We start from the raw sequence: 12,575 nt of genomic DNA, 5'->3' as shown, positions 1-12,575 counted from the left end.
CACCCATCACTTGCTCTAAAAGGCCTTCTGAAGTACTTTGTTATAACCCATCACATACACACCCAAGAGTATATAAAAAGTGAGGACCACACCAGACTGAGCCTTGGTAATTATGACAATTACCTAAGTATTAGTGGTGGTGGAGGGGGGGTTTAATTTGCTACAACCAATTATGAATAAAATTACGATTATCTTCTAATGAGGGAAACAGTGCCACAGAGACACTAGGGCATGAGGAAGCTGAACTGTGTATTACTGTCAGATGGAGTATGAGATGTATCAGAGTCACAGTGCTCTAAGGCACCTCAAATAGCTGTGAATAGTTCAGTCTTGATCAAACTTGGAAAAGAGGAATGGATAATGCCTCTTAAGAAGGGTCTTGTGCTCAGGACTTAGAAGTCTCTGCGTTAATTGGAACATTTGGTCACTCTCTTTAGGCTTGGGAAATTTGGGTAAAGAGACAAATAGTTCTGTCTTCAGTACTTGTTGCTTCAGTGAAGAATATGTAGCTTTACTGAGCTTCTATTTTTCAAAAATCTCAACAGCTTCGTGTGTTCAAGACTCTTGCCAGCTTGGCTTCCCAGTGCCAGAAGGGATGGATCTCCTTGTTATAACAGGATAGGATTGGGTTTTCCTTGGGTTATAGGAACCCTGAGTATCAGCTGGTTCTGACCTTGTAAAGAATCATCACTACTGCAGATCCTAGAGGAAGAGGCAGGTCTTTGGCCCCAGACTTGTTCTTCTCCATTTTTCAATTACATGGAGTGTTTATTCCTAATTTGACTGAGATCTTAAAGATCTGAATCTTTTTCTGATGGCTTGCTTCTCTAGGTTCTTTTTCTGATGGTTTGTTTCTCTGTATCTCTTATAAGCATTCCCATGGGGATTGCTATTCTCAGAGTTTATGGATGGCCTTCTAGGACATGACCTCATCCAGGAAACAAAATGTTCCAGTATATGGGCCTCTAGTCAACGGTTAAATACGAAATAGTAAATTTTAACATGAAAAATGAAAAGAGATATAATTCCCAAAACTTTCTAATACCCTGGATTTTTCATTTAGTAGTCAGTAAGGAGCTGGTCCAGTCCACAGCTTGCTTTCATGGAGAATCTGGAACCAGCCTTAGGTGAAATTCCATTACCAAGAATTAGATGACAAAAAAGGGCTTGTTGAGCCAGTATACAGTTCTACTGGAATAGGAAACAACAAAAACTGTGACTAGTCATAGCCCCAGGGGTGTTAGCTCTCTGGTGATGACTGTGAAGATTTTTTTCCTAGCATGTGACTTAAGGACGAGCAGCTTTTGATTCCATTCTACATTATTATTTGGACTGCAAGTAAGTAGTAACAGCAAGGAATACCAAAATCAAAGCTAGAGGTTTACAAAGCAATGGCACAACTACCCAATCTGCTGTTTCAAAGTGACCAGAACACCAAAAAGATGCCATCTGTGGAATTTTATGGCTGCAGAATTATGAGTCACTCTCCAAGTGAATAGTGAATGTCTCCAACAAGGCACTCTTGAAATGAGATTTGGACCTCCTTTTTTCCTCAGTTGGAAGAGGAAGGGGAGAGAGAGAGAGTCCAAAGGTAGTGAGCTGGCTCATTTACTGTCAGTCTGGGGCAGAGGATGTCAAACTGCATGTCGCAGAACCCCAGATTGTGCCTTAAGGATTGTGGGGTGTGTGGGGAAGCCCAGAAGAAGTGTGAAAGGGCTACAGGTCTTCTCTGTTTCAACAAGAGTACTTCTCCTTTGATCTGTTTTATTTATTTGATAAAGAAGTTTCACATCTTTAAAAGAAAGTGTGAAAGCCACTGCCCTAGAGGAAACCACTAAAACCAACAGTGCTGCCTAGCCCTAGACAGAGCTTAGGATAGCATCTTTGCTATAACTCCTGGATAGGCAGTTAACATGCCGCAGCTTGAGCCCCACATCGGACAGACAGGTTCTTCATGGAATTAACTAAACTCTACTATACCAGTGTCTCTCTGATGGTCTCAACTTCTCTGTACCAGAAAGTGCACATGCCTGAAAGGAGAGCATATCCTTCCCAAGGGTTACAGCTGCAGCTAGGAAGAGAACAGGAACAGAAACAAAACAGCACAGTTACAGCTGCAACTAGGAACAGAAACTGGATGGAGTAGGTCTGCCAAGCAGATCCGTGGGCAGCTCTAGAGTGAATGCCTGCTGGACTTCTCCGGCACATTGGGCATGATCTCTACACTGGGCACCTGGCCAGGGGGCTGCAGAATGGACAGCAGTGGGCAGAAGGTCACGGGAAAGGGAAAGACATTCCTGTGTGGGGCAGTGCAATACAAGGTTAAATTGCTATAACGTGGTATTAAGCAAAGCGTCTAGTTTCTATGCTAGATCAACTCACAGAGTGCTGGAAATAACTTGAGAAGGAAGAATCCAAGGAAGGCTGGTCGCAGGTTGAATGTCGAGCTGCTCATCAGAGAGATAACCACGGGGCACCTTAAGTTCACAGGGCTTGTATCCCCCAAACCTGGAATTTCCAACTTCTGCCAGTACTATTGGAGAAATGTGAAAAGGAAGGGGCAGATGGCACACTCTGAATGTCTAAACCATTCCTGGGTTTCTAGCTACAGCACTAGTGGCCAGGTTCAGGTATCACTTGCTTGTCCTTCTCCAGTCTCTTAATCCCTATTCAGCCTTATGAAGCCTAGAAAATGTATGCTGCACCCAGGGAGCTATGTACCCCAGCAGCACATGAAATTTGTTTTCCTTATTCTAAATGGAAATAGCTGCTCTACTACATACCCTTGATCACTCAAGCATCAGTCTATTAGAGTATCTTGTCCTTAAAACTTTCACACACATCTCTCCTTGTGTTGGTCAAACATCACCAGGTAAGCTGTGCACTGCCTAGCTCCCTGCCCAGGGGCCCCAGGCCAACTCAGGGGCACTAGACACACCTTCTGCAGGATCCTGGTCAGAATGGCCTTCAGGATCACCATCAATGAGTATTAAATCTATGCAGCTACCTCCCACTATCAGAGCTGGCTTTCTTAGATCCAGGAACTAAGAGGTAAAACTAATTTAAATAGAAGATCGTACGTGGTTGTGTTTCTAGTACATCAGTGCATCCTAAGACATTGCACCCCAGACATATGTCCACCATCTGGGAAGATGATGCTCTACAAGGAAAACGATGCTTGATTTGACTCTTCCTAGGGAACAGACCTCCCTCCCCATCCCCAACTTCCCAACCGCTCCTCTAGAAATTCTCCATTAAGAAGTTAGTTCCTTCCACTCTTTCCCTCAAGCCACTATTCTGAGACATATTTATAAATATGAGGATAGAACATTTCTCTTCCTCTCAACCTTAAGCCTGAGTAGGGGCTGTGCCCCCAGGTTGAGGATCAAGAAAGAATAGTGAAGTTGGTGAAGAAAGACTTAGCTAGTACATAGATTTACTCTATTATTGAGTGTTTACATCCTAGAGTTGAAGAGCTCACAGCTTTCTGGGATGACTTCTTTATGTTTAGGTCCCAGCCTGGTGCCATCAGTTCCCATGGCCAAACAGGTACAGTTTGGGTCACACTTGTCTCTCTTTAATGCAGCTAGCAGGATGGGAAGACCAGGGGCTGTAGTTGAAAGTCAAAGCCTAGTAGAGGGTTGTCATTGAGGCACAAACACTCAGCGCCTCTCCTTGCCTTGCACTTAGCCTGCCCTCCCTCAGGACTCTCCTCGCCTCCTCAGTGAGTAGGGTCTTGAGTACAGTCCTCTGGGGAAGGGGGATTCCACATAGGGGAGAGGAGGGACTGCTGTCTCTGTGGTGACTCCAGCAGGAACTCCCTTTGGGGAGCGTTGATAGGTACTGGGTGGAAGGAGTCAGCCAGCCAGCTGTGGGGAGGGGATCCCCAGTGTCCCCATACCAGCAGAGGCTCTTTTATCATTATGGAGACAGGGCTGAGGAAGGAGGTCAGGTGAGATGGAGCGATTATTCCTCCAGCATCCTGCTCTTTGCCTGTTTTCTTCAAATGAAATTCTCTACATCATCTTCCCAGTTTCAACCCCTCCCCTCTCCACCCCCGCCCCGCCCTGTGCCCATCCCTGCTGGCCACTGGGTCCATCGCCCAGGAGCCGCCTCCCCTTTCTCCTCCCCTGCGGTTCTTTCTATTTTTCCTTGGCATCTGGCCAGGCATAGCCACCTCCCTCCCCCTCACTCTCCCCACATCCCTCTGCTCCGCAGAGGTCCTGTTTCCTCTCCCCACTTCCCCAGCCCAGCCCTCCTCTGACAGGGGCGGAGGAGACTGGAGGATGCATTCCTTTAGTCCCTTCGTAGCCTGCCCTCCCTCCTCCAGGGACCTGAGGCTCTGAGCTGTGGCTTCCTTCCTGGTCTCCCTACAAACTGCCCCCTGCCACCCCATTAACCATCAGCAGCCTTTAAGAAAGCTTAGGTGCCCCTTACAGCGCTGACCTACATAGCCCGGTACAGGGTGGGAGGGGCTCTTCCCAAGTCCCCTCACCCCTGGCCCTGCCTCCTTTTTCCCCCTACTCTTCCTTCATCTCTCTACCGTTACAAACCAAAGAAGGTTTGAGTTCCAGACAGGTCTAGGCAAGCTACCCTACCCCAAATTTGGGAAAACCAGTGCTTAGCCCAGGAAAGCTTTGGGTTTTCCGTGCATCCTCCTCCCCAAATACCTTGATGCTTCCTTCTGCCCAGCCTCCCCCCACCTCCTCCGCTCCTGTCTGGGTTTCTTTTCCCAGCTTCTGCCACCGCTAGGGATATTGCCATCCCCGGGGCCCCCTCCGCCCTGTGTTGTTGTTTTGCTCCAAGGAGAAGCTCCCCAGTTCCTTGCCCACGCCCCCCTCCACAGCCTCACCCAGGCCCCCTTCCCTGCCCACTCCGAGCCCCGCCGCGATTGGGGGGACGGGCGGGGGGGAGCAGAAATGTTTGCATACAGCAGTTTGGGGGATTGCACTGGCTACCCAACCCCTCCAGACATACATACACAAACACTCGACACACGCCCTGACTGAAACAGCGACAAATCTCACTCCGCCCCCAACACACACCGACACAGACATACACACAGATACTGACACAGAAAAGCAGAACCAGACACCAACACAGACGCGCACACCCAGACACACACACACGGACATCAACACATCCAGATCCCGGGTTGCTTATAATAGACCCAAACAGCGGGTGCACACGCAGACACACTCGACAGTGTACAAGGAGGGTGCACACCCGGCACACCCCACGATCCACAGAGACACGGATGCTCAGAGACAGACACCGGGGTATTAGCAGCGCCTGACGACTTTAACCCCTGGTTCCAAACAAAGCCCACAGGCTCCCTCCGCCCCCACTGCCCATCGGAACCCCCGCCCCGGTCACTCCCCACCTCCCCTGGCGCCGCCCCCTCCCTCACTCACCGTCCTGGGAGAGGTTGGCCGCGCCGGGCGCCCAGCAGCAGGCGAAAAGCAGGAGCAGGGGCAGGGCGGAAGGGGCCCCCATCGCGCTTCCCGGCCGGCTCCCTTGCTGGGCGCTGGCGAACCTGGGTCCCCAGGGGCTGGGGCTGGGGAGGGGATAGACTACGACGCGACGGAAAGGGCGCCCCCGAGCCGCTTCGGAGCCCGGGGCCGAGGCGGGGACCGGGAGGGAGCCGGCGCTGCTGCAGTCGCGGGGATTAAATAGGGCGCTCGGAGCAAACCATTTGGTTGGAGGTGGAGGGGAGGTGACGGGGGGCTGGGCTGGTCGCGGGGGGGCCAGGCTGCCGCATTCCCCACTCCCCCTGCCTCCCACACCCCCTCCGCGCCATCGTGGTGCCTTCCACCTTCTCCCCCGGGAGCTCCGCCAGCCGGGCTCGGGTGTGGAGCAGAGGGAGGGAGCAAGCTCAGCGGTGGGACACGGCGAGCACCCCTCTTAGGCTTGGGGTGGCGAGAGGGGAGTCGGACAGGGCCCTGGGCCAGCTGGCGAGAGCGGCCACTGCAGGCCTGGGCAAGGGCGTGCCCACTAGCCCGAGATCCTCCAGTCCCGCCCTGCCTCCTTTGGCAGTTGGGGATCCCCATGAGCCCTAGGGTCCCCCTATCAACAGTGTGCCCAGGGACATCTCCCCAGTGGATAACCAGTAATCCTGACCATTTTCCTAAACGCTAACTTGTTCCGTTGACCCAAGAGCCCCTAGTTATCAGTCCAGCAACAATTTGTGGCCCCAGGCAATTTCCCTTGAAAGGCATCTTCTAGCAAACCTCCAGGCCACTGGAGTCAACATTTCCCTTAATCCCTTGTCCAAGAAATTACGCCCCCTCTGAAAACAGTGATTTCACTTAAGACTTTTGCCTAACCAAGCAGCGTACAGAGCAACTCTTAATCCTTATTCCCAGCCTTTACTCCCAGCCCTTCCCCCCAATAATTTTTCTTCTTTCTTACTCTTTTAGAAGATCTTGTTTTTGTTTCTCAAGTTTTAGGGAGTAGATACCTAGGTGAATGGTCTGATCTCCAGACCCTCAGGAAGCTGTCCTCTTAAGGACCAGTGAATATGTGACTAATGTGGTTCTTGTCCCTGAGGCCAGACAGAAGATGGATGAGAGAGGTAGGGTCTCTGTATTTGCTCTTGGCTCAAGAGTCCCAAGTCCCTGGGGTTTGCTGTTCTTTGTGATTGAGTATCTGGAAGAGTCTTGGTACATCTCAGAAAAGGATCCTTCTGAGTCAATTTGCTCAAACTTAGCTTTTCGGAATAAATTTCTAAATTTTAGAATCTTTGAATCAAAGAATTTTACATATATAAGGATTCTTAGAAGAGATATGGTCCAACTACTTATTATACAGGTGGAGTTGGGGTCTAAATGGTATTAACTGACCTACCCAAAGTTATTTTTGTTGTTAGTGGCCTCGAATCGATTCTGACTCCTAGCAACACTGTGTACGGCACAGCAGAACCCTGCCTGGTCTTTTTGCACCATCCTTTCACCTTGCAGTGCTCTATCAGACAGTGCTCCACTGCTATTCATAGGGTTTTCAAGGCCAATTTTTTTAGAAGTGGGTGGCCAAGTTTTTCTTCCTAGTCTCTCCTAGTCTGGAAGCTCTGTTGAAACCCGTCCATCATGGGTGACTCTGCTGGTATTTGAAATACTGATGGCATAGCTTTCAGCATCATAGCAACATGCAGCTGCCACAGTAGGGCAACCAACAGACAGGTGGTGGGGGTCCCTGACTGGAAAAAGGACCTGGGCCACGACAGCGAGAGCACCGAATCTTCACTAGTAGACCACCAGAGCTATCCAAGGTTATACTGACAGTTAATAGTAGAAAACGTAAGTGTTTGCTAGGACGTGGAACAGCATGATTTTTAAACTGGCTTCCAATCCTGTGAGGCCATGTTTTGCCCCTAGATGAGGGATTTGGGTGCATGTCTTCTAACTCGTGGACCAGTCCCCCCTCTGCCTCACTGTGCTAATCCTTAATGTTTGGAGAGTCTTTCCCCCTCTCAGGTAGGCTTTTTCGGCTCTCTGTGATGGACTGAATGTCTTTGTCACTTAGTAACTCAAGGACAAGGACATGGAGAGTACTTTGTAATCAGTAAAGCTCTATGTAAATGTTAGTCACTGATGGAGAAGCCAAGAGAATATTGTCTGGGAAGATCCTTCAGGATGGTCAGAATGCTGCCCCATTGTTTTTCTCTCACTGTTTCTAGAGTTTATCTCTGGTTTCTGGGAGAAGAGCTCTGCCTGCCTCTTGAACATCTCCTGAGTGTCTGGGTAGTTATTAAGAATTATTTGCAGGACGGTTTTTGACCACTTTGGGTTGCCTGACTTGCCTGCCTTGACATATCTCAGTGACTGCAAACCATTCTGCCTCCCTGGGGTTCTCTGACATCTTGAAATCTCTGAGAGGCAAAGATGGAGGGAGTAGTATGGTTGAAGGATGTGAAGAGCTGGATGTGAGAGAGACGAGAGGCTGGACTTTGGGCTTGGAGAGGAGGGGAGATAAGGGGAAGATTGGACTTACTGACAGAGGTGAGAAAAGGCTGGCATGAGTTTAGTCATGCAGAGAAAAGGAAGGAGTGGGTGTGTTTTCAAAGAGAGAGTAGACCTTCAGAGGGGAAGGATCAGGCTAGCCTAGTTAAGAGTCTTGATGGATAAAGAGTATTATCTTTGGAGCTGGAAGAAGCCTTAGAGATCATCTAAGTGGGCTTAAGAGTAGACAGGTTAGTGATGGGGGGGTGAGTGGGGAGTGGGAGTGGGCATGGGTGGGACAGGGACAGCAGGATATGGGATTAGGTCCCAAGCTCCTCTAAAGAATCCTCTTCCATCTGCTGCTCTGTAGTGATCCCCTTCTGCCTATCCTCTCTGAATTCCCTAGTGACTCTGCCCCACCCTCTACTGTAACTGTGTGGGACGAGAACCAAGGGTGGCAGGAGAGGAAGAGAGCTCTTTTGGAGAGAGTATTAAGAGCTAGCAAATGAGACTCTGGAATGCTCTTTTCCTACTGGCTCCTTTTCCCTTTTCTGCATCATCAGCATCAGTTTGGCAGCGCTTTAGGCCGTGGGAATAGGAAGCAGTCATTGGCTTTTAAAATTATAGAATAGAAGTATATTAGAGTTATAAGGGACCTTCAAGATGACCTAATTAATACCCCTTGTTGAACAGATGAGGAAAATGAAACTCAGAGAAGTTAAGTACCTTTCTACGTTCACAGAGCTTTATAGTGAAAGGGTGAGCTGTTGGATAGGGGAGGTAGAGAGCACCCTTAGGGGCAGGAGGAATAAGGAGAATTTTTTCCAATATTCCTCAGCAGTGTCCAGTTGAGGAACACCTCACTCCTGTGTATCTCAGAGTGAAAGGGTGGTTCCTCCTGCAGATGTGGATGTCTCTATTTGGAATACCTCCTTGCCTATAATCATTCTAATGCCCTTTGTACGTGTGCACCCAGCATCTTACAGGCACCCTATTCACTAAGAATGAGTTTTACAAAGAAAGATTGACCTACAAGGATTATCTCCATCATGAAAATAGGTAAAATAAAAGCATCCATGTTGGTTGTGATCTCTATGGTTACTTTCCACTTTGAAATGCTCTGACATACAATATGCGTTTCCCGGAGACTTGCACAAAGTGTGGAGTAGGTTGTCTGTGGGATTAAAGAACTGGTAGCTACAGTGAAAACTGGGGGGAGCAGAGAAGGGGAGAGGAGAGAAGGCGGGTCTTGGCTCCTAGATGTCCCTGTCCACTCAGCAACAGCCTGGGTAGCTGGGGGTGTGGAATGTCGTGCTGGCACTGGTGCTGGGCTAGACGCAGCTGTGTGGGCCCTGGGCATTCCTTGCCCCACGCTGCTCCTCTTGGGAGAGGAGAAGGAGGGAACTCAGCCTGGGTGGGTGAATACTACATATTCATCTGGAAGGAAGATGACAGTACCTGTAGGAAAAATCTCAGAAGACTTGGCTCAGTTCTGCTTTGCACTCCTAACCCTTCTTCTCTGTATGGCTTTTTCTTTATCAGTAAATTCTACACAGGTTTCCACATTGTTTTCCTCTTCAATTTTCCACCCAACTAAACCAGTACTCCTTGTACTGCTTCTGACTTCTATTATCCAGTTTTAATTAACCCTATCCTTAATAATATTCTCTGTATGCATTTTAATTCTAACCTTAATTGAATTCTAATTTTAATCCTAACCCTAATCTGTTACAGACTCTAACCCCTAATCCTAATACCGACTCCAATTTTATTGTCAATCTTAACCAGCATCTTAATTCTAACCTGTTATAAGCCAGTAACCAGGACAGCAACCTGCATATAATAAAAATGATCAGAAGTACCATTTACTGAGAACCTATTTATGCCAGAATTTGTGCTGGGTACTTTACATACATATCTCATTTAAGTACCCTAAGGCACCCTGATGTTGTTGGAATTAACTAGCTGCCTTACAAATATGAGGAAGCAAAGGCTTAATGAGATTATGTAATTTGTAAATAGTGGATTTGGATCCACTACTTAAGGTCTGCTTGACCTTCAAGCCTGTGATGATTGCTCTTTCTGCCAACAAATACTTTTGATTGACCTTTTCCTAAAGTCCTAACTAGTTCTTACTAGAATTACCGCTAACATACTGAATTTCTTGAAAGTGTATTATTAGGCTATTTTTTTTAAAATACATAGTAGTGCAAAATAGAAACTAAACAAACAAACCAACAAAAAAGCCCAGATCTCCCTGCCCAGAAACTCCATTGACTCTTTAAAACATTAATGTTTTTATAAAGTTAAAATAATCAAACTACAGAAATAAACAAACTTAAAGGAAAAGCCTCCTTCTCCTTCCCAGACTCGCCATATTGTGCCACCCCTGGGGGCATCATGTGCATTACAGTTCTGCAACACAGCAGCCTTGCCCCCCACAGCACATTAGAAAGGCAGATAAAGTCAAGGTAAATATCTACCAATGATATCACCCTATACATGTGTGTGATGTAGGCATGAGAATCACTAGACAATTTGAATTTATGATTAACAATAACTTAAAGGCCAGTGATGTGCCAGGTTCGAGACTAAGTTCCTTACATTTATTATACCTTTTAATATTCACGAGCTCTCTTTGCAGTATGCGTTACCCCTATTTTACAGAAGACCACAAGGCCCGGGGAAGTCAAATGACTGGTACAAGAGCACAAAGATGGTGAATGAGAGACCCAGGTTACAAAGAAAGATTTGTGTTAATCCAAAGCCTAAATTTTTAACCACCTAGCTTTAGCCAGGAAGGCTTCTTAGAGAAGAGGTCATTTGAGCTTGATTCTGAAGGAGAGAAGGGGAGTTGCTTGTTATTAGAAAGGAGGATGACCTATAAGGCTGTGGATGGACTCAGATGGATGTGGGAGGAGACCATACAAGGGGAAAAGGAGCAAGATAACTAGAGTACAGAGGGAGAGGAGAAAAAGGTGGGAGAGTAATAGGGGAATAGAACAAATACGAGAGAGACTGGGGAAATTTTTTGTGATAAATTCAGGCAAAAATAAAATCATGTAGTAAATATGTGTGCCACTTTTGCAAACAAGCTGATTGATGTATTTTGGAAAGACAGTAGGCGCACATAATCATCTGCAAACAGAAATACACATATTCAGTTACAGGGGTGTCTGTAGCCTCTCCAGCAAAGTATCTCTGCATTCCTCCCCCTGCATTCCGTGCTCCAGCAATATCAAATAGCTTGTAATTTCCCAAACATGCTATGTTGTTTCATGCCTCAGTGTCTTTGCACATACTATTGCCTGTACCTGGATTGCCCATCTCATTAAGCCTGATGAAACTTGTACTTGTGTTTATCCATCCAAACTGTGATTAGGTGTCGCCGCCTCTGTGAAGCCTTCTACCCAGAAATAATCACTCCTTGCTAGGTGCTACTGCGATATTGTATAGATAGTTCCACTCTTACACGACTTTCACTGTGTTGTGATGGTTTGTCTACATGTTTTGCATCTCTGACTGTGAGCTCTTTGAGGGCAGGAATGATATCGTGAATCTCGTTATTCTCAGTGCTTAGCGTAGAAATAGAAAAATAGTAGATTCTTAGTTAAATTCTACTGAATTAAGCTGAAATGATATGTTTATAATCACATAGGCTTGATAAACCGTTTATTTGCAGAAGTATATCCATGTATATAACCACATTTCATTAGCATACTCCCTACAGGTATGTACACATTCGTATAGATACAATGTGTCCAAAATAAGGTGAATGAGTCTAATACACATGTACACATATTTTCATCCACTTATTCAAGATACATTTTGTAATTCTTGAAATTAACTTTAGATTTTGCCACATCCTTTTGCATGTATTCAATTGTGGAAAATTTTCATCCTTTGAGGTTGGCTTTTAATTTTGAAAATAGCCAAATGTCTTTGGGATCCAAGCCTTATGGATAAGTGGCAGTTCATATTGGGTAATACGAAAACAAGATTTGGCTGTAAAGTAATAGTAAATGGCTTATAGGCTGACTAATACATTGGTTCTTAAGGCAGTACCCAAAGGGGAGTTCTAGAAAATTTCTGAGCAGTGACATTCTGGTTTATTTATTAATACAAATAAAAACAAACAAGAGTTTGTCATTTTATAGTCACACCTGGTGAATGTACATGCTTTCGTAAAAGAACACAAAAAATTGTATGTCTGGACTAGAACTCCCTGATCATTCATTCATTCATTATAGTTTGTGGAGCTTTTATGTGCAATGCACAATGCTAGTGGAAATTGGATATTTTGACCCAGCTGTTCTATTTCAGTCTATTAAAAAAAAACCTATAAATCCCCAGTTTTTATTTTTTTTATTACAAAGCAGAATGATCAGTGGATGCTCTTACTCCATCCCCAATTCCCATTTTTCAGCCTCATTTTATCTGTGAGGAATAATGCAAGGGTCAGGGAGAGAGTAATATTCAGAGTTGTGAAATACTTGATAATTAAGACCAATCTGACAGTAACAATAAGGTTTGCTTTTTAGAATCATAAAATAGGAGTGAATGTTAAAAAATGCTACAACAAAGTGTCAGTGTCTGGTGCTGGGGTCTTGAGAATACAAAGATGAGTAAGTCATGAAA

General features: G+C 46.2%; 1 protein-coding gene across 2 annotated transcripts in view; it reads right to left on the bottom strand.

Moving 5' to 3' along the window:
• CADM3 (cell adhesion molecule 3) overlaps positions 1 to 5,625 on the bottom strand; it is a 29,397-nt gene extending 23,772 nt beyond the window's left edge. For both annotated transcript variants that reach the window (XM_058539543.1, XM_058539544.1), the window contains exon 1: positions 5,415 to 5,625. In XM_058539543.1, the coding sequence (XP_058395526.1) occupies positions 5,415 to 5,496 (82 nt within the window). In that variant the 5' untranslated portion in view covers positions 5,497 to 5,625. The remainder of the gene's footprint in view (positions 1 to 5,414) is intronic.
• Positions 5,626 to 12,575: the final 6,950 nt, after the last annotated feature.

The sequence above is a fragment of the Diceros bicornis genome, chromosome 4 (genome assembly GCF_020826845.1).
Source record: "Diceros bicornis minor isolate mBicDic1 chromosome 4, mDicBic1.mat.cur, whole genome shotgun sequence".
Classification (NCBI taxonomy): Eukaryota; Metazoa; Chordata; class Mammalia; order Perissodactyla; family Rhinocerotidae; genus Diceros; species Diceros bicornis.
The sequence above is the reverse complement of the archived record's forward strand: the minus strand, read 5'-3'. Positions and strand labels throughout refer to the sequence as shown.